The sequence below is a fragment of the Gouania willdenowi genome, chromosome 4, assembly GCF_900634775.1.
Source record: "Gouania willdenowi chromosome 4, fGouWil2.1, whole genome shotgun sequence".
Classification (NCBI taxonomy): domain Eukaryota; kingdom Metazoa; phylum Chordata; class Actinopteri; order Blenniiformes; family Gobiesocidae; genus Gouania; species Gouania willdenowi.
The window spans coordinates 11,221,101-11,243,764 of NC_041047.1; the positions used below are offsets into that span (position 1 = coordinate 11,221,101).

At 37.3% G+C, this 22,664-nt stretch overlaps 1 protein-coding gene across 1 annotated transcript; it reads right to left on the minus strand.

Annotated features, from left to right (window-relative positions):
* Positions 1 to 17,949: 17,949 nt before the first annotated feature.
* Positions 17,950 to 21,770, minus strand: ptgs2b (prostaglandin-endoperoxide synthase 2b). The gene is made up of 10 exons (XM_028445625.1): positions 21,651 to 21,770; positions 21,362 to 21,478; positions 21,124 to 21,267; positions 20,872 to 21,015; positions 20,513 to 20,694; positions 20,343 to 20,426; positions 20,009 to 20,255; positions 19,506 to 19,792; positions 19,268 to 19,415; positions 17,950 to 18,779 (listed from the first exon to the last, which is right to left on the minus strand). The coding sequence occupies exons 1-10, from the start codon at positions 21,709 to 21,711 to the stop codon at positions 18,367 to 18,369; spliced, it is 1,827 nt and encodes a 608-aa protein (XP_028301426.1). The 5' UTR covers positions 21,712 to 21,770; the 3' UTR covers positions 17,950 to 18,366.
* Between the last annotated feature and the right edge of the window lie 894 nt (positions 21,771 to 22,664).

The window sequence follows — 22,664 nt, forward strand, 5'->3', positions numbered from 1 at the left end:
CGGATGTTTTTCCAGTTGTAGCTAATTCTGTGGGTCAGAAACTCTGCAAGTTTTGATGAAGAAAACCTTTAGAAAGGTTTTCTGGTGGTAAGTTGTCCAAAGTGTAGAAGAATAAAAGGTCAAAAGTTGCTCAGGACAAGCTTATTCCAAAGCATTTCAGTTATTGTAATAGTAACAGCTGATGTCATGGGTTTTCTCTGTAGCTCTTCTTCAATCATGAATATATATCCCAGTAGTGAAAAAAATTAAATCAAATTATTCAAAGTATTAATGAACCAAATTCAGTAGAGTGAGACATTTCTGATAAGATATCATTCTGAACCCAGTGATTCTCACTGCTAATTCCCTCACTGTCAATTCTTCTTCATGTTTTTTTTTCACTGCGGCGCAAACAGGACAAGTGAAGGGTCTCCACAGTCCACACCCACACAGGAAAAGCTCATCGAGTTTGACTCCTGTCCTTTGTAGCTGTGTCACTGTCCTGTATTTATTGGCTTAAAGGATTACTGGGCTCCGTCATTCAGTCACACAGTGTATTTACACTGTATCTATATCTACTTATTCATTTGTTTATTTGTTCATTGGATTCCCATAAAAGAAGTACATGTAAGAACAGAAAAAAATAAAGACCGTTAAAAATATACAGAAACATTACATAAAAGGTACAAGACACATTTTCATTACACCAACATGTAAAGTAAAAAACACATGATATATACATTAAGATTAAAGTTGGCATGCCTTTTTTTCCCATAAGTGAAAAGCTTGAAAAAAGATAGACATTTGTAAATAGTCGGTGATTAAGTTGGATTTTGAAGCAAGTCGAGTACAAGTGGATATGATGAGAGTATTTGTATATAATTGTCTATCTATCTATCTATCTATCTATCTATCTATCTATCTATCTATCTATCTATCTATCTATCTATCTATCTATCTATCTATCTATCTATCTATCTATCTATCTATCAATCAATCTATCTATCTATCTATCTATTTCTACCTTTAGGGGTTTATTAGCCACCACTGTTATCCTCCTTCCTTTATTGTTCCTTTTATTACAATCTTTCGTCCTATCCTACATTTGTAATACCTGCTCTTTCCTGGAGGTTTGTATGTGGTGCATATAATTAATCAGGGTTTGTTCATGGATTCTACTTTCCTAAAGCTAATTTTTGGCATCAAAAAGCATGTTGACTCATTTACACCCAGTTTGAAACACTAGAGGTCAGTCTCCTGCTTGACAGTAATGATTGAAGTAATCCAGCACTGTGAAGGGGGCAATGGGTGCTTTTACTCGGTTCTGGTTGGAAAGGTTGTGTAGCCTTTTCAATAACACCAAACAATTCATTTTTCAGGATTTGTCAAAGCCTGGATATTTATTAGAAAGTAAAAGCAAATCCATAACACAGTATGACTTAAAGAAAAAATAACTGAGAATGAATAGGGAGAGTAAAAATACAACAAATTTTGTCTATATTTTGAAGTTGTGGTGAAGGGTTTCTTTCAGTGTCTCAGGGTCAGGTAGAATGTTTTTTTAGTGATAATATAATTATAATCTGCTTTCCTGAAAACATTGATCCCCAAAATAGAATCTCTTCCCTTATTTTCTGCACAAATTTCATCCTATGCCTGACAGCTGTTTTCCAACAGAGAACCCTCCAGAGTGACATCTTCATAATATTCATTAGCATGCACTAATAATATATATCTTCACTATAATACGCTTACTGACGTTTGCTCCTATGCTAATAAAGTTATTAAAATAAAGCTCTCATGTAGGATTTCAAACACTATGAACTGACTGACCTTTGGCTCAGTAAACTATTAGTCAGGCCATGACCCTCCTGCTTATTTACCTTTTCCTTTTCCTGTTTGTTTGAAGCATCTCACACATGATGCAGCCTGTTCTGTGTTGCTATGATAGAACTTGTAATAATTATACCAATAAACTGTCCACCAGATTGTTGCCTAAAAACTGCCTTAGGTCAATTTATTTATTTATTTATTATATATAATAAATAAAATAGAAAATAGAGATTGTCTCAAAGGGAGGACAAATGAGCGTCCGTCCTAAGGCTGGGCTGACAATGGCAACGCTATAAGGCAGGGGTGTCACACTCATTTTAGTTCAGGGGCCAAATACGGACGGTTTGAACTTAAGTGAGTCACAAATTTAAGGTGGGACAATGAGTAATTTAATCATTATTGTGCTCTAGTTGGCACTTGTTCGTATATATAAATAAATTATAACTTTACATTTATTTAATTGTGTGACCAATTTTTCTGTAATTTGGGATAATTTTGTGGAATAATTTGAAGAAAATTGCAGGATTTTTTTTTTTTTTTTTTTTTTTTTAAAAAGAGGATTCTTTTAATAATTTGAGATTAAAAATGACTGCCATCATGTGATATAAGCATGGGGAAAACGTGAGCCCTGCTAATATTGTGGAATTTTATTGAACTTTTGTATTGATTTGGAGATATCTACAAATGAATTAGTTGGTAATTTACACAATGATTCATTGTTTCTCTGACTTTTTTGTGCTTGCTGCTGCGGGCCTAAACACTCAGATTTGTCGCCTCGGCCTTGAGTTTGACACGTGCTATAAGGTAAAAGATTGTTCTGACCGTTGCTTTTCAAGCTTTGTTGAGTTAAAATCATTGAACATGTGAACAAAGATGGTGTATATTTCCATACTACATTTCTCCATGACATTTCCATATCATTGACACCACTATGTCTTTGCTTGGCTTACAAATACAGAGTTGTGTGCACCGGCATGCTTCCTCCATGCAAGGGGTGACACAACACACTCAAACATGGTGATACAACTACTGTAAATAACATAGTGAAGGTTTTTGACCTCAAGGAGTGAAAATACATCTGCTCAGAGGTCATATAAAATGGTTGTGATTGTATGTATCTATGCATTTAAGCATCAGTTTAAGTTACACTGTTGTATGCTGCTGTGACACATTCTTTCTGCCACGTCCCCATTTGTGAAACTTGTGAAAAATATCGAGTTTCCTTTTTTGTCTAAGTCCCTTCCATATACAGCCTTGACTGAGTCACATACTGTAGGGATTAAGATAAACACTTGCTTGTTTTGTTTTAATTCACCAGCAGTATGTATAAATGTGTGATGGCCTCACATGCAACAGATCTTAAGTGTCTCTCCCACGCACTTCACTGTGAGTGCATGGGGAAAAGCCTGTTCCTTAGTTTTCACAGTTTACCTGTGTTGACTTAGTGATGTTTGCATTCCTCAGATAAGGTGGAAATGGTTAAATCTGGTAATGGGCTTCACTGAGGTCATAAATCTTAGTCTTCAATGTTTTATAGTTAGAGAACACAAAGAAAGAAAGTAGTCCTATTTCCTATGACTGCATACTTTTTGTGTATTTTGCCTCAATTTTTTCTTTAATTAATGAATTTGCTCCTGATGGAATTCCATTATATTGTAAGAATTGAAAGTTCACTGATATTGTGTCAGCTGTCAATTTTTGCAGTGAAGTTGGAAGTTCTTTATACTTCCAGTTTTATTTCACATATGAGTTTTACCTAGAGATTCTTGCCAGCATGAGCAAAAAAAAACTAAAATAGAATTAAATATATAGACTGTCTCAAGATTCGCTCAAACCACAATGTGTGTAACATATACAATAAAGCAAAAATGATTAGTAACATAATTGATAATATGGACTGCAAAAATTTGCATTGATGCGTAGTTTAATGTTGTAAATTCATGATAAAATCAGGCCAGCAGCCACTTTCTGCTTCATTTTTGCTGCAGTACCATACATGAACTGCTGGGCGCAGTGTCGCTTCACCATTCACATTGTGAAGAAGAATTGCACAACAGAAGAAAAACCAACCTAAAGTCTCAAAAGTTTGGGACCATTTCCCTGAAAACTTACACACACCTGAAGTAGAACTAACTAACATCTGTGACATGAAAGCAAGAGTAATATGTTAGAATCAAAGCAGCAAAAAACTATAATATATATACATATATATTTTGTACAATCACTTTTATGGCACTTAAAATATTGGCAGTGGCTATTCGTACGGTTGCCGTATCAATATATTGACATTCTATCTGTACGCAGCGCCCCTATTTGGCCAGTTTAGGTCACGTGATAGGTCAGTCATTGGTCAGTTTAGGTCATCTGACTAATACTAAACCTTAACCTAACCCTTCACCTAACCCTAAAAATTGTTGCGATATTGGGTTATAACCTAACCCTAACCCTAAACCTAATCCTACACCTCACCCTAAACCTAACCCTAAGACGCTATGTACTTGCACTTTGGTAACCGTACCAATAGCACCGGGGGTTGTCCGTACGGCAACCGTACAAATAGACACTTTCTAAAATATTTGTATATTATGTACATTTAATTAGTCCTTGATCCCCCCCCAACCCATAAACTTTGCATATGATTTCACTATGGAAAGCGTTGTTCTTTCATCTCCATGTGTCAAATACCCCCAATGTATGTTAACTCACTCAAGCAAGCAAATGGAGACCCTGATGAAGTGCAGACTGGGCATGGGCATGGGCACGTAGACCAAAATCCTTTTTTTTGTTTGAATGTTATGTATCCATGCGTGCATGTCTGCCATAGTGTTTGCATGAGAGCCGCGGTAATGCTCAGGCATTCTTCTCACGTAAATGAAAAGCCTTCAAAACTATTTTCAGTGAATCATTGTGGGTACCAATTTTCGTTCCTAAATGTTTTCCCTGCGTGTGCACTAGTGTCACGCATGTCATGCCTCCAGAATCTTCTGCAGAAGATGAAACCCCTAAAGAGAAACTAATTTGACGACAATGAAGATGGACTCGCTTTTTCACATGAAACACATGGAACAATTTTAGTCTTTAGTCTGCAATCCATCTTTTCAGTCATGCACATGCAGGGAGTGGTAAACATGCATCACGGAAGCAACTGCTGTTGTATTTACTGTTAAATTACCACTATATGTGGACAAATCCATCCCATTAGGGCAATGTATCACGTATCAAACTCAAGTAACAAATTGTAGCAAAAGGTCACACAGATCAGACATAAGGAATAACTGTACAGATTTTATTCATAAATCAGATAAAAAGAAAACCAAACATATAATTTATGTATATACCAAGTAGGCTTCCGGTATTTTATTTATTTGTTTTCCTTTCTTTTTTAAATCATTGAGACATTCAGGCAAAAACAGCACTGAGATGTAACTAAAACCTATTGAAGAAATACCATTAAGCTGTCAGACTACAGGAATAAAAGTATGAATTACAGCACATATTTCACAATAGTGCACATTTTCTGACAATTTGAATACACGACAGGTAACAGAGCTGCATTTTTATTGCTGTGTGAAGCATTAAACGATGTTTCTGCCATAAACTTGTTCAAACTTACATTGGTAAAGGTCTCCAGGAAGTTTTAACACTATCCTGCTAAATCGCTTTGTCATGTGGGTGAGAAACTTCTTTCCTTCCATGAGTCTATGAAAGCAGTTTTTCTCTGATATTTGAAACATCTCAACCTGCAGGGTTCTTCAGAACTAATTTTAGTTAACTTTGCTCTCAATCTATCCACCAATCACCAATTGTCATCAGTTTATCCTTAATCAAAACTATTCCTTCACTTTATCTGAATAAGGGATGTATTTTTCTATTTTTGAGCAAATTATTTTTCCTTTTACATCAGCTTCAAATTTATCATCACCAATTATGGTGATGAGAAATGAAAATGTTGTGACAAAACAGTGTGGTTTTTAATCTGCAGGTATTTATTTTCCATAAAAACCCCTCAATCACATTGCATGCATTCTCATGAACGATCCGGTCTATTGTGCAACTTTAAAGCTTTTGGGTGTGTAATGCAGGGAGGAATGGAGTGACAAAACAGTAGTCACCCGCATCACCTCACCTTTGGGCCACTTCCCCTACAACTGCAACCCATTCATAAAAAGCTCGTCATCAGGCAGGTATGTTTCTGTTGTCGGATGAGGGGCCCCTGCTGCTCGGTTTCAAATTCAGAGGGAAAAAGTGACGCATATTTTAAAATATTGCTCTGTTACATAGTGAGAGGAGAATATAGGTTTTGGGTATTCTCTATATTAGAATATTTCTATTGGAATAAGCAGGTCCAGTTGAGGGGGAAAGGTCACTGCTTGGTGCTGTTAAAGTTTAATAGACTAATGACATTTTTTTTTACCCTATTTACTCATTAGTAACATCCGCTCCCCTCCCATTTGGCTTGACAAGATGTAATCTTTTACAAATAATGACTAATCCATTATACCTGCTGCGAGATCCCAATGTGATGAGGAATGTTATCACTACAATTTGAATTTAAATACCACACCTTGGAAATCATACTCATATAAGTCAATGATTATCCAAGCTGCCAAAAAAATCTATATTCACAAAATATAAATGGAATGTAAAACAAACTTTTTAAAGCTAAAAGTGTTGTCCAAATTTCTTTTCTTCTTTTTTTTTTTTTTTAAATGAACAAATTGTTATTTTAAATCTTGCATTGTGCTCACTCTGGCTATTTAATTAAATCCCACAATTGATAATCGAGGATTACATTACTTACATTACAGTATGTGAAATTATGTACAAAGTGTGTACACTATTTAATATACTACAATGTATTTGTACTAAAAATGCATGTTATTAAATTTTTTTCTGGATTTATTTTTTGCCAATCAGTGTCATATTAGCAATCCATCTGTTTTTCTTGTTATTTGTTACAATGCCACATATTAGTCGTTATTTTTTATTTTTTTTAGTTGTTTATTAGTCGTTATAATGTCTGATTTATATGTTTTTCTTCCATGAACGTCAATACATCAACCGGGAATTCCTCATTTGGGGGGGTGGCCCCCTAGTGGACTGCATTGTCACTGCAGGTGGGCTGTAAGGTCATTTCTTTAGAACGCTTGGTTAAAAAAAAAAAAAATCGAAACTAAAATTTGAATTTCAAATTTAGGGTATTTTGCTGTTTGTTTTACCCCAATAATTTCTTAAAATATCCGCATCAACATTCAAACTTCAAATAATGTAAATGCATGATTGTGCAGAATGCATTGGATGCACTTTGTTGACATTAGCCCACATTTATTTGACTTTACTGGAGGCTTCAGCATTATGGAGTTTTTGTTTTCTTCTAAACTTCTTAAAATGTAAACTTCCTAAAATACTTTTCTCAAACTTTATGGGCAGTAAACTTTGGGCTGATCATGGATTTGGTAATAAAAGGTCCCGGTGACGTTTAATGCCTTCCAGAGGCAGTGAGAAGGGAAAATGTACAGTGGCTGAAAAGTGCAAAACACATTTACAAATACCACGACACATTTACAACTTACTGCAACACTTTCACAAAAGGTCAAAACTAATGAACAAATATGGAAACACTTTTAAAGTTACAATGTGCCTTTGTAAATCTATCTTAACATTTGAAAAAAAAAAAAAAAAGTGTAGATGATTTGCTTTCAAAATTGTTGCAATAATTTGTAAACGTGTTGTGGTCATTTATAAAAGTGTTGCAATAATTTGTAAATGTTTTGCGGTCATTTGTAAAGCAATAATTTGTAAATGTGTTGTGGTATTTGTAAATGTGTTTTGCTCTTCTCAGCCACCGTAAAAAATGTCCTCTAAGGAGTTTCTGCAGCACAACTAAAAGAAAACGTAGGCAAATATGAAAACCTGTGCTTTAAGTTCAATCCATAGCTGCCAAATTCAGCTGCATTTACTGATGCAATATAAAGGAGGAATTACCTTCAGGCTTTACCCAGAAAACTCCTTTCAAACTGAGCTACATTTTTCCATATCAACTTTGTAAGGTGTGGCGCATGGAGGTGCATGTAATGTTGCTATGTTGGTATTTTGATGAGTCTTCCCCAAGAAAGTAATAGCCTTTTTTCTACTTTGAGAAAAACAAAAAGGTATGCCAGTGCGGCCTCATCAAAGGCAACGAAAGGAAGTGTCACTTTGCCTAAAGACATACTTAGTTGCATGCCACCTGATGTGTTGTCACAACAAAACGGCTACAAGTGTAATGGAAACTTTTGCAGGACATACTAAGTGGGATTCCTGTGACGATAACACAATCCAAATGAATGAAATAAGACACTGAAGATACTTTTTCTCACCTTTCGTCACCACCAATAGAAACGGAGCGCCACTTTTCTCTCAGTCATGTTGACTACAGCAACAAGAAGTAAACAGAACTCATTTAAAAGCTTGGAATGTTCAGGAGAAAGAGTTTTATCAAAACTATTTTACACAATTTAATTAATATACATTATGATATAATTTAAAAAAACTCTGATTACAAGATAATTATTAAATGAATCCATGCAGCATGTACATGCACCTGCTTTTTGAAACAAATTGACTAGATCTGTGACTGTGCAACCATTAAAAGTGCAACGTCTTTTAAAATGATGGTTGTCTGCCTATTTGCCAAAAGCCTGTCTCATATAAAGTTGGACTGTTGTGTTTTATTTCTCCAAATTATTTTTTAAATTAATCTAGATCTTAACATCAGTCGTGCAGAGATGCTTTGATTGTAAATGTACCTTTGATCGCTTTTCAATTTTAATGGATTAGTCAAAGACTTGATATCATCTTGCTCTCTCTGTTCTCTCTGTTGAACATTTTGATTTATAGTGGATTTTTATCATTCTGCTATCAATATATTGGCCAAAAAGAAGTTCCAATGTACAAAAGAATCTGCTCCAGTGAATGAGACGAATCACTGACTGAAGTTAAAGGGAGACTTCAGAGAGATTTCAGTGTTGATAAAAACCTGTCGTGTCTTGCTGCCTGCATGTGACTTCTCATACTAAATCAGACCATAGTCTTTTTTTGGCCTCACAGTAAGTAAGTGTGCTTGGACATAAATTGTATTTGTGTGACTTGTCAAATACACAATGCCAATGTTATATTGAAATACTGGGGGGGGGAAGATGGAGTGCCTTCTCCGGGTTGGAGATGAGGTTCTGTCCCAGGTGAAGGAGTTCAAGTACTAGATTGGTGCGGCATCTGCAGTGATGCGGAGTCTGCACCAGTCCGTCATTGTAAAAAAGGAGCTGAGCCAAAAAGCAAAGCTCTCGATTTACAGGTCGGTCTACGTTCCAACCCTCACCTTGGGTCATGACCGAAAGAACAAGATCGCGGGTACAAGCGGCCGAAATGAGTTTCCTCCGTAGGGTGGCTGGGCTCTCCCTTAGAGATAGGGAGAGAAGCTCAGTCATTCGGGAGGGGCTCAAAGTAGAGTCGCTACTCCTCAGCATTGAGAAGAGCCAGCTGAGGTGGCTCGGGCACCTAATTAGGATGCCCCCTGGATGCCTCCCTAGTGAGGCATCCAGGGCACGTCCCTCCGGAAGGAGGCCCCGGGGACACGCTGGAGAGACTATGTCTCTCGGCTGGCCTGGGAACGTCTCGGGGTCCCCCCGGAAGAGCTGGAGGAAGTGGCCGGGGAGAGGGAAGTCTGGGCCTCCCTACCAAGGATGCTGCCCCCTTGTGAATTTTAAATGAACACAAACATATTTGAAAGCCAAAGATTGTAAATGTTGAAGCTTTGCCTCAATTTCACTCAGTTTAATGTATGGAGAAAATGTTTTATCTATTCTTAAATGTATATGATCAAACTTTATCTGTTTCCCATTTAGCATAATTTAATTCTACATGTGCACGTAGTAAACACAGCTTAAAGAAAACTGCACATTTTTTTGAACAGTAAGAATATGTAGAAAACTACTACAAAAACGAAAGAAAAGGAAAGATGGATTGTTTTTTTTAACTTTTTTACAACAACATTTAATAACATCAAAAAAATGATAGGGTTATTTTTGTCACTGCTGCACATGGTGTTCCCATTCAGACATTTTGAATCATCGGTATTCATCGTACCCACATGATCAAATGCTACATAAACTGATCAGCTGATGGAAATTAATACATGTTTTATTATATGTGATAATTTCATGGGATTTTTAGTCTAACATATTACTGGTTTAGTGGACCTGACTAAATATAGAAACATTTGGCAGTCAGTGCACCATAAGCTATGCACCCTCAGAACTGTTTTGCACAAATTAGATGTCACACTTCTCTGCTTGAGGGCATGTAAAACTGGTCCTGGGCCAAGAAATGTGCCCAAACACACCTTAAGCATCCAAACTGAAACCGGCAGTAACACACTGCTCGTTGGATAGATAGTGCACGACAGAAAGCCTTCCATCAAAACAAAGAAAATATATCTATAGGCATTCAACTCTGCCTCTGAGTTTTATTTTGTTCAATCAAAACTGATTGTAGGGCAGTTGGTGTTCAAAAAACTGTCCAGCCTCTCATGAGACACTGACTGATAACTGTTTTTCTCTAAAGACTATGGAAAATGTACAAGATATTGTTTTTTTTTTGTATTTTAAAGAAGGTTTTTACAGGTCCCACTTATCATTGCATTAGCATTAACCATTATTGCATTAACCATTATTGCATTAACCATTATTGCACCAGAACATTAGTATTTGCTCCGATAGAGAATAGGTTCTGTCAGGGTCATCAGGGTTATTGATTACGACATGTATCAGGGTTATTGATTACGACATGTACCAGGGTTATTGATTACGACATGTATCAGGGTTATTGATTACGACATGTATCAGGGTTATTGATGACGACATGTATCAGGGTTATTGATTACAACATGTATCAGGGTTATTAATTACGACATGTATCAGGGTTATTGATGACGACATGTATCAGGGTTATTGAATTTGACATGTATCAGGATTATTGATGACGACATGTATCAGGGTTATTGAATTTGACATGTATCAGGGTTCTTGATGATGGTAATAAATCTAGTCACCTGTGTGAGGTGATGAAAGAAAGACATTGATGTCCAGGTCATTGGAAACACCAGCATATAAAGGTCTATGCTGACAGTTCTAATAATCAAAGTCGTTTTATGTAGTTTATTATTAAATTAATATTAATAAGTCTCGAACTCCCCATTATACTGTATATTTTTGTCATTTGAATGTTCAACAACAAATATTTAATAGTTGTAGAATGAGACAGTTTATTACAAACATTTGAACAAAACCATGCTGGGTGTAATTCTATTAGATTTTAGTTATTAGGGCAATATCTGAGTTTTAGATAGAGGTAAAACCTTCATGTCACAGCATGTGAGAGTGTAACAGGATGCCTCCATCACAACACACTCACACAGATCCTCTGCAGTAAAAACAAAAACAAAACTATTTGTTAATTTCAAATGTAAATATTTAGTTTACCTGAGAAGTAACTGGACATGACATGAGTTTTATTGACCCTCTGTGGATTAAATATAATTTATTTCATTAAGAACCATGTTTTAAGACTGAGAGGTTGCCAGGATACCAACTGTGTCTTGTTGGGAAACATTGGTCATAATTCACCCCCCTGAAACCACAAATTGTTGGTTGTGTTCATATTACACACACTGTAAGTATTATGTTGATTACTGAAATTGAGAGGTGTTGCTATTTTGGAGCTCTGAATCTGTGTTTTTTTCTACTGCTGTGCGCTATGTGTCGTGAGAAGGCATCAGGTGTGCCGGTGTGGTGAAAAATAATCCTACGCGTGAAAGCCTCCTACAGGCGCACGCGCACTAACTACGTAGTAATTATTTTCATGTATACGTACAATATTTTGATAACTTCAATTTTCCTTCTACGATAAACCCTAATTCTAACCCTAACTTGAACCCTAATCCGAACCCTAAAAATTAAAGGAAAGATTCTTACTTTTTTTCAACATGATGGACATGTGCAGTTCGCCAGGTGTGCATGCCCATTGTCTACCGTAGGAAACTTTCACGGTAGGTTTATTCTACACTACATTTTAGTCTGCTGGGCCAAAAACACTTGGTGCAATTTCAATTTTTTGGGTTGTAAAAGGAAGTGAGAGCCTCTGATATTCTCAAGCAGATAAGTGAACATACCTCCATGTCAGTAGGTGGCAGTAGTCAGCAAAAAAGGAAAAAAAAAAGGAACTTTGCAGTCTAAATTAAGACTGGTAAGTTATGGATCAAGAAGCTTGAAAAACACTGGTAAAAAGAATTTTCCATATTGATGCACAATATAATCAACACGTTACTGGCATCAGATTGCATGAGTGCTTGTAAATCAATGGAGGGAGGTGGCACTCAACAATCTTAAAGTGGAATTATTCACTGAATTTATTTCCAAAAGGTTTGACTTTTTTTTCCTTATACATACTGTAGCTATGGCACAGAATGCTTGGATCTTGTAAAAATGCTGTTTTTACCTCTCAAAGACAAAATCAAGTAGGTAAGTGGGTAGTAACTGTTTAAAGTGGGATAGGCTGCAAATGTTGTCATTGTTTTGTTTAAAACCAATTGTCATGAATATAATGACATGACGTAAGTTGAAGTATTTTTCTTATTTGAACGAGGAATAAAGTCCCTTCATTTTCAACTTTGTCTTATGCCTGCATTTGCCAGCAGGCCATCATAATAAAGAGTATGCAGAATATTTCTGTTTGTTAATTCCACTACACTACATGATCTCCATAAATTGGTGTGGGGGAAAAAATATCGGTATCAGTTACTGGCCACATTAGTTGTGAAATATGGGCTTAGCCGTATCGGAAATTTGGTACGTACAATACAATCAATTTCCTTGTTCCTTCGTGAAGTCATTTACTCTGCTTCCATAGGCCCTCACATGGTCATGTTCAATGCATTGGGAGTGAGGCATGCGTCGATTTGTTGAGTAAGACGTGACATGAGGATATGTCTGTCAGCTCTGGCTTCTAAACAGCTGTTTGTGCCATTGTTTTTTATTGTTGTCTCATTCTGTGACAGGAGGAAGTCAATAATTAGGTTTTCCTTCTACCTGCGTGACCATATAAGGACTATATACTCATTATTGTTGATGCGTTCATTCTCTACGTTACAGTCAAGGATGCGTTTGGGTTGGTTGGATAACAGGACAAAATGCAGCATTAGTATTCATCACCTTTTACCTTGCATTTTAATTTAATATCAGACTTTGTTTTACTACCTCATCTTACAATTAATTTGAACTCTAAACATATAGGAAATGTGTAAAATCATTTAACCAAGAAAAACATGGGCGGAAAAAAACATTTAGAAATAAATAAAAATAAAGAAACAAAAAATTTCTTCTTGTAATTGCATTGATGACTTACTACGCAACAAGAAATACTTTTCAACCATTTTCAAGAATGTACTCGTGAACAATCACAGCCAGATGAGTGTTTGAACACAGGTTGGTTCAGGTGAGTCATCAGGTTTCTATTTGTTTAACGTCTCATAATATACGTGGCGTTTCCTCTTCCCTTCCCCCTTTCTGAGAATGAAAACTCTGTTCAAAGTTTTTAGCGGAAGCTTACAGTCATTCCTCTTCTTGTCCCTGTTCTTTTAAATACCAATAGATTAAATAATTCATCATGCACCAGTTTGCCTCCTATTTACCCATTTATCGCCAAGTTTTGAAGTAGCTTATGTCGGCTTGCATCGCGATTGCCAACACCAAACACAGGCCCAACACATTTATAAAGCACATTATTTTTAGCTTGTACCATAGACTCAATTTACCTGAGGAACATCCGGTATGCCTGAGGCATTGTCTTACAACAATCGCAATGAGCTAGACATGCTTCTAAAGGTATGACAAAAATGTTTTGCGGTATGAGTGCAGTGTCAATTGAAACAAATACCTCATTCATTCTGGTTTATTAGCTGCTTTATCACTATCCACAATGAGGTCACGCCCTTGATTTATTTGTTTGTCTGTCAGCAGGATTACGTCAAAAGTACTAAACATATTTTGAAAACATTTGAACCAAAGATAGATCTTACGCCATGGAAGATTCAATTTAATTTGGGGGAAATCTGGAACAGTTTACTAATTCTGGATAAGAAAAAACAACCCTTCTCTCAATATTAGCAAAATTTAAAAAAAATGTACAGTATATCTTGGTTTGACATTGATTGTTCTTTATGAAATTTGACTCATATACAGTATGTCATGTTGGAACCTTTGTCACCCATTGAGTTTAATCCAGACCGGATCCGGATTTCATTGCGATTTTTTTTTTAACCTTTTGTGTGGTTATTAATGGGGATAGAAATTTCTTCCAAGCCTTTAAAGTATGAATGATCATGGCACCATGATCCATCACTGATCCAGATATATATCCAGATATCAGGCAATGAGGATATTTAGTGCTTGGTGGAGGTTTGTGCTCTCTTGAGTGATAAAAGTTATTAAAAAAAAAACACATTTCACCTTTAAGTGAAAAAGTTGACTTCACGCTGTCATTATGTGTCATTAGCATAAATAAGGTGCAATGAAGGCTGTCATTAAGTGTCATTCTCTAAATTTTGACAGTTTTTGCTGAATTATGACACTTTTGGAGATGTTGGCGGTTTTTGGGTAAGGTGGATGGATCTAGTGGGGTGAGGTAGGGTTAGGGTTAGGGTAATGAACAACACTTAATGACAACCTTCATGACACCCTATTTCTGCTAATGACAGGTGTCATGTCATAATAATGACAGCATAATGTCAGCCTTGTGTTATAAAACTTTTTCAAACTGCTGGAGGAAACTCACACCTAAAGGGTTCTTAAGAAAACCTGTTAGCTCATAGAACATTAGCAAATGTTTGTACTGGATTTGATACATTGAGCTTTTTAGCTCCGGCCAGGAATCCATTGCCAGCAGCTCTCGTGCTCCTGCAGCCTCCACCAGATCCAATGTGATCCCACTTAGGGCGCCTGCAGTGCGTCACGTAACTTACAGTTTTTTCTCCCAGCTTTCATGCCTGGTCAGGCTTCAACTAAGTGTTGCAACGATCAGAAGAACATCAACTGATCCTGTCCCTTTTCAGGGCCCATAGCCTGCCCATGCTCATTAAACCCTCACAAAGCCAGATACGTTCTGACGTTCAGGCTCATAGATCAGGACCAGCGTGGGCCACATTTTCATGTGAAAAAAAAGTACTCAATTGTAACAGCCGGGGGGACAGTGAGGAACACAATGAATGAGCACATTTAAAGCACCGACAAAGACTACTAGAGATGAAGGATCTACGGATAAGGTTCAACAAACATGTCAACTAATGCACTCGACTAAATAAATCTAATGTCCCTCAAATATATCAGTGAAAGATTAGTAGATTCAGAATTTGAAGGAGAGGAAAGAGTAAATGTGTGTCTGCATCACTTGGTACAAATGTGTGAATGGATGGGAAATCTGATCTGGTCACTGTCTGTGTTTAGAAAAAATAATGCATGTCTGGCGACCTGATTCACTGCACTGTGCCGCTGGTCACGTCAGCATTCCTTCCACGTGTTTGTGTTACAGTGGTCACCCCAGTCTTTCAAAAGACAAAATCTAAGCCCACTGTTATGCTGTTGGCTCTCAGTGAGGCAGGGTTTCCTGTGCGTTGTTGGATCAGTGGCTTCTCCTTCACCTCATATACAGTAACTCCTTTTTTTTTAATTCCTCATAATCATTTCCCAGCAAACTGAGTGTGGACTCATGGAAATTTACACAGATATGTGTACAATCAGAGCCAGAGTGCTTTCTCTTTTTTTTCATTTGGTGACATGGTTATTAACATTGTGTGTATATCGGGTATACTGTGCTAGCCATGTGTGAGGATAGGAATAACAATAAATTATCTATTATCAGCATCCCCTTAACCCAGTGGCGTGAGAAAAAAACCCTGCCCATTTTTTTTTATTTATTTTTTTTTCATTACTACTATTTTGTTTTTTTTTCTGTTCTAACAAAAGGCTGTATAACATCACTAAGTTTATTTTGTCAGATCGATCACATCCTTTACATCATCAATTTGAGCTTCTCCCATCAAGTTCCCATCCTTTATCCCCTTCTTAACTCCAGTAGAAGGTAGTTTCACAGTTTTCTCACTCTGCAGCGAGTGCGATGAATTAATAGATTCTGTTTCTTTTCTGGATTTATATTTCTCGTTGTTTTACGTTGGACTGCTACTTGTTATTTTTGTTGTTATATGTTTTTATGTACTCTTATGTGTTTTATTGTGGCGTGTACGTTTTTTATACTCCCCAAAATTTTGTAGACTGAATCGCCCCAATTGGGGACAAATAAAGATATTGATTGATTGATTTTTTTTTTTTTTTACCTTATTAAATAAAAGTTACATTTTTTGACCCATCTTGATGAAATTTTGTTTGGATGAGAGGGCCTGAAAGTGTTTCATTCTTTGGGTGTGCAAAAGATAAAGTGACAGAACCATTGAAATATGTTTTCACCCAATGATGCCAAATCTAAAGCCATACTCATTGGTACCACATCCTGTTCTTGCATATGACCACAGTCTTTGTTTCCAGATATCCCTTTGTCAATGACTGTGTCCAACTGTGACTTGAGAGGCTGGACCCTCAACTTTGATTCCAAACCCACATCAACTAATCACTTACAAATAGTGCTTCTTACCTCAAAGAACTTCTTCACATATGTGCGTAATCTTTACCAACCTCCTCCACTATAATGAGTAGGGTTGAGCATCGAGTCTCGATTGGTTTCGGGACTAACTTTCCGATTCTCTGGAAATCACTAAAATTTTTACATTTTGTTTCCTACTTTTGATACCCAGTATGCTGACTGAAAGAACAACCCGCTGAACACCAACGAAGACGAATCCACCGGAAGTGTTTGCGTTACTCTGCAACCATGAGAAAAAGATAATGTGAAAATAAGATTTATAATTTTTATGCATATTCAAGTTCATAGATTTGATATTTATATACTTGTTGAAAACAGCCCAATGAGAAAAAGTTTATAAAAAGTTCATAGAATTAAAATACAGAAAGAGGTTCAGACGATTTCATCCAGAAAGACCTATGATTCTAGCTCAATTGAACCTAACTAAGTAACTTACACTTAGCTCTCCCCCTAAAGGTCCCTTTTGGTTATGTCACTGTCATAAAAACTGCATCCCCTGCCTCCTGCCCCACCCCACAGCTACATGCGCACCTTTGCTCTCCCAAGACGGTAGCAACCGATCGCTGAAAAATCCTAATACAACAGTGACACTAAGGGTGCTGTCACATAAGGAAGAGAGACAAGTACAATAAATGAATGATGTGGGAGTAATACAGAAGGGAGTGTGGAAATTTGTTTGTTTGTTTGTGTGCTGACAAAGTGATTCTGAAAATGAATGGATGGCTAGATAGTTAGATGGATGGATATTTGTTTGTGTGTTGACAAAGTGGCTCTGAAAATGGATGGATGAATGGATGGCTAGATAGATAGATAGATGGATGGATATTTGTGTGTGTGCTGCCTGATGGAGCGCTGGGTTGCGAGTGTGTGTATGCCTGTTGCCGCAACACACTGGTGTGTGATTGCTGTTGAGCTGTCACTGCATGGAGTTGCTCCGTTCCTCGAACAAAGGTCTTCTCTGCCTTTTTCTTGCTGGCTCCTCCATGATATAAGTTTGAGAAAAGTTCATTTGTAGACAAATTGTGTGCAGCCACGGGGCTGGTCATAATCTAGCACTAGTTTGTATTGGGCTGCCTTAAAGCAGTAGCAGTTTTCTGGCCAGACACCGCAGAAGGAGATGAATGACCCCCCAATCACTCCATAAACACTTGTATTACCCTCACAGGGACTACAAAAAGGATGTATTAAGATGAAAATGTTACTTAGTTCTGCTTAAAAATAATTGGAATCAGGAATCGTTAGATTCTAACGATGGCCAAACCAAATAATGAGGCTAAAAACTATGGAGAACTGGACATTTTGTGTATTTGCCCTGTTTATCTGGAGACTCTCTCCCTGACCATTGCCAACTCAATGTATTAATATTAGTCACAAATTTAAAATGACATCAGTTTGTTGATTTCAGAGAAATTAGTGTCATTTCCAGTTTATTCATCAAACTCCTCAGCTTCTGAGAGCATTTTCTAGGCACATAGGTTTTTCAAGACAGTCACATAAAATAAACACTTCTAGACAATTACACAAAATAGGAAATGAACTAATGTGCATGTACACCGAAAACTTTAGAATTGTATAGAATATCACTGAGGCATTGAAACTGTAAACTTATCATATCATATCAATAACAGAGGTTCTTTTTTGTAACAATAACTTAAATAATTAATCGTCAATAAATAAATAGAGGCAGACAATTATTTAACAAGATGGTACAGTTTTTTACAATACACTATAAATAGAAAGTACAATAAATAAATATTTAAATATAAATTAATATTTAAAAAACTAAAGATCCTAACAAAAACATTTCAAATATTATAGCTCAGTAGTCCTTTCTTTCAGAATAACTGTGGGGTTAATATCGCTTCCCCCTGAGTGCGACGTGCTTGAATTGATGATCATGGATCCAGTATCTTTAACGTCAGGTACGTGGAAAGACGCTAAGGGACAGGGGCCGCGCACATTATTGCAGACGAGACTCTGCAGGGAAGCCGTGTTGATAATGTTGAAGCCCACGCTGCCTCCAAAGGTGCTTGGTTTCCAGTACTCAGGGGAGCAAATTGGATTTCCCATCAGGCCTTTGAGGGAGAAAGGAGCCCCCATCTCCACCATCGTTTCCCCAAAAATAGCATTGGTTCTGGGTTTTTCCACAAGCAGCCCCGGGTAAAGCTCCACAGCATCAATGTGACCATACAGATCCTCCAGCACTGCGGCCATCTCCTTCTCTCCTGAATAACACAAATAAATAGAGTTATAGATTAGTTTTCATGTGTGGACTGGAACCAGGCTAAATATGACTAGTGCTTATTTCAAATTCACTTTTTTCTGATTTCTTGTAATGGTTGATTGATTTTCCCCTTTACCTAAACTTCTATAAGATGATTTTATTTAACCATTAAAATGTTCTCTTGACAGGAGATTAAAGCATCCCCAGTGAAGCAGGAGGAATATTTTCTGTCTGTTTAGGTTTTGCTCTATGTGATGACAATCTGCTTACACTACCCAAGATAAAATGAACATCTGCTCCTTGGAGTCACGGAAATAAGTGCCTGACCTCCAGAGCTGCAAAGGATAAGACTGAGTTGGAGACACTTCTTTAAAAATCTCTCAACTTAGCCGAAAGGCTATATCACTACATTTCAAGGAAGATGGTAACAATTTTTTATTCCGGTATCTCTTCCAGCACCTTTGTCTCATATATTCCACTTTGTCTCACCTGTCATGTCCTCAAACGAGCTGTAGGGCTTCAAGGAGAAACGTTTTCTGTAGGCATTCAGGGACTGATATCGCATCTGTCGGCTATGCTCAATGGACTTAATGGACACGTACATGATAGGCTCTGGGACATTTCGACCACCAGCAACCTGAGAGAGTGAAAGAAAGGTGAGCTTTAGTGCCTCGAAGCAACAACGGTGAGAGTCAAACTACAGCAATGGAGCATGGATGATCCTTACCCGTCCAGCAAGCTGCTTTGTAAACGACTCCACCAGGTTGTTGATGCCATGTTCAGTTACTACCGAGGTGTTAAAGACAAACTCCTTGTAGCTGTAATCTTTCTCCTCGATGTGGAAACTGTCAGGCATCAGTGGGTGCCAGTGGTAGAGTGTGTTGAACTCGGAGGAGATGCGGTTCTGGTACTGAAAACGTTGGTTGAAGAGCAGCTCTGGGTCAAACTTCAGCTTGAAATTATATCCACTCAGATGCTGCACATAGTCCTCAATCACAATCTTGATGGTCTCCCCTACACATGAAACAAAAACAAATTTTATATATTTGCACTCAAATTCTTCAACTTTTTACTTCGAGAGCTACTGGCAAATGATTTAAAACAATAAAACAAGACACAACTTCCTCTAGTCAAATCTATTTTGGCCATCACATGAACATTTTTAAATATTGCTTTGATGTTATCTTGTAGTCAAATTAAAAAGCAAACACTGTAAAACCTTGAACTCACCGATCAGGATGAGACGTGAAGTCTGGAAAAGTCGTTCATCGTCCCAGTCTGGATGAACCTCTTTGAGTACGTCACACACTCGGTTGTGTTCGCGGAGCCAAATGGTGGCGTACATCATCAGACCGGGGACCAGGCCGAACGCCTCGTGGCCCACAGCAAAGCGATGACTCTCCGGCACATGAGGAGGGTAGTGCATTTGGACATCCACATCTTTCATGGTTGGAGGGTAAATCTCTCCATCTATAATCTGTAGATAAAATAGAGAAGGTGAGTGTGAGCCAAATATGGTGTGAGGAGTTCTGCCTTTGTAAAATGTATGAGACCCTTTTCATACCTGGTATTTCAGCTTGCCATCCTTGAAGAGTCTAAGCTTGTGCTGCTTCTCCAGATTGTCACCATAAATGTGGCTGAGGTCCACCTAAAAGCATGAACAACACAATTAGACAATTTCCTTTCATACATGTGGCATTGGTGTCTGCTTTTCATCAGATCTGCTGTGCTTACCCCATGACCCAAAGCCTGAGTAAAAGCAGGTCCTCTCTTCAAATCAGATTTGAAAAACTGGTGGGTAAAGTGTTGGGCAAAGAACGCAAACATCAAGCTGGTGCCCTGTGGGTCTGGTATGAACTGTCTCCTCATTAGCAGTTTTTCGGCCAAAACCTTAGCATCTGGTAGCTCCTTTTTACCTGGAAACATAGCAAAATATAAGTATTCAATGAGGAAATTGGACACGGTATTAAATGTTTCTGGCAATTTCTGGTGTAGTTGCTTTCACTTGTATGCTTCCCATGATGTAATGAGACGCAGACGCCCTCACTCGTCATCTAAGAATCTGATAGAACTGGTTTCTTTACCGCACTCACCTGCTATGCCCATCGGGGTTGGACAATCCTCAGCTACAGGGGGGAGTGTTCTTGTATAGTAGGAAAGGTTGGAGTAGGCTTCCCAGCTTTTGTAGCCATAGTCTGCGTTAAAGGTTGGTGGGCTGTCAATGAAGTGTGATCGAGCTAAAAAGAGGAAAAAGGTAATCCAGTTAGAATGGTAATAACAAAGTTGCTTCTCCATTAAAATGAAATATACCACTTTTAAGATTTGCTTGAGCTAAAAACACTTACACGTGAGCACGTATCTCATGATGCCATCCCTGAGAAACGAGATGTTATTGATGATGTTCCAGAAGCCCTTGAAGTGCGTGAGAAGGTAATGGATGGTGTTGGGTGACGGTTTTAGTGACACTTTGATCCAGGTGAGGAACTCCGCTGTGAAAGGTGGTAGAGGAAAGGTGAATGGACTGCAACGGCCGTTGTGCATTTATTGTAGAATCACATAGCTAAGGAGTGCTGGTATACTTACGAGTGGTGCAATTTTCCCCGTAGTAGCCTGTGCGTGTGCAGTCACACTCATAATCATTAGAGCCCAGGGCTGTGCAAACACCCCTATTCTGACAGGGTTCCGAGCAGCACAGATTAACTGAAAGAGAGAAAAATGGACCATTAAGAGTGAAAGTAAAACTTAAACCAACAGATTTTTCTATAACCTAAAAATAAATCTAAAACTTTTACTCAAAATGAATAGTTAAAAAACTGAAAAAAACTTTTAAACTTAAATAAGTACTAATATATGATAATTGGTTAGTTCTTACCTCCTTGGCAGACAGTTAAGCTCAGAGCCCAGAGTAACAGTCCTAATGTGAGTCTGTTCATGCTCCAATCCTCGTTCAGCGTCTCTCCCTCTCCTTCAGCGGTTAGAAAGCTCTGAGGATGAAGTGTCAAGTGTCGGAATCCTGCGCGCTGCTGCGCCTTAATACGCTCCCTGGGCTGTGACGTCACTCTCAAAACCAATCTGTCATCGTTTGCATGAATGGCGGGTGTGCATTGAGTGACCCCAGTGGGGAATGTTAATATGTTACAACACATCAGCATCTCTACACCAACGAGGATATCCTCATATGGAATTGAATCCTGAGTGCACAAAGCAGGAAGTTATTGAGATTTCACTTTCAAAACTGACTTTGATCAACACAAATTAACTGTGTTAAAGATTAAAAAAAAAAAAAAAAAAAATCTTATTTTTTCAAGTTTGTATGTAGTTGCTTTTTAAATTAACTTTTGTAGGATTTTTTTTTTTAAATGTAATAAATAAAAAATAAAAAGTGAATATAAAAATCAAAGGCAATAAAATAAAAACCCTATAAAGTAACCATTAATATTTAAAATGTGTAGAAATACTTTATATACATAAGTCATCCATCGTTATACTATAAATCATAATTTTCTTGATCAAGACCTGATAGTTTACGTTTTACGTTTACGCTCACAGACCGCACACAGACACGCACATACTGCCACATACTGAGTGAAATCCATTAAAATATCAGAATTAAAATATATCACAAACAGGTTTTCATAAAACTTTTAAGAATGTCTCTGGGAGGGATATTATTATTATTATTATTATTATTATTATTATTATTATTATTATTATTATTATTATTATTATTATTATTATTATATGTTTTTTAAAAATTATATAATTGTACATTAGTGTTTAGTTTCATTGACATATTGAAATAACTCTCGTTTTTCTTAAAAAACCTCAGGTATTTCCTAAATAGTTGTTGTAAACTTCCAGCCAGATTTGTTGCCAATATCACAAA

What these genes read in the sequence shown, in the direction of transcription:
- ptgs2b (XM_028445625.1), bottom strand. Translation starts at nt 21,711, where the DNA reads ATGAACAGACTCACATTAGGACTGTTACTCTGGGCTCTGAGCTTAACT. An exon ending in CATGAGATACGTGCTCACGT is followed by an intron (nt 21,016 to 21,123) that starts GTAAGTGTTTTT and finishes TCCTCTTTTTAG; the next exon opens with CTCGATCACACTTCATTGAC. An exon ending in AACCCCGATGGGCATAGCAG is followed by an intron (nt 20,695 to 20,871) that starts GTGAGTGCGGTA and finishes CTATGTTTCCAG; the next exon opens with GTAAAAAGGAGCTACCAGAT.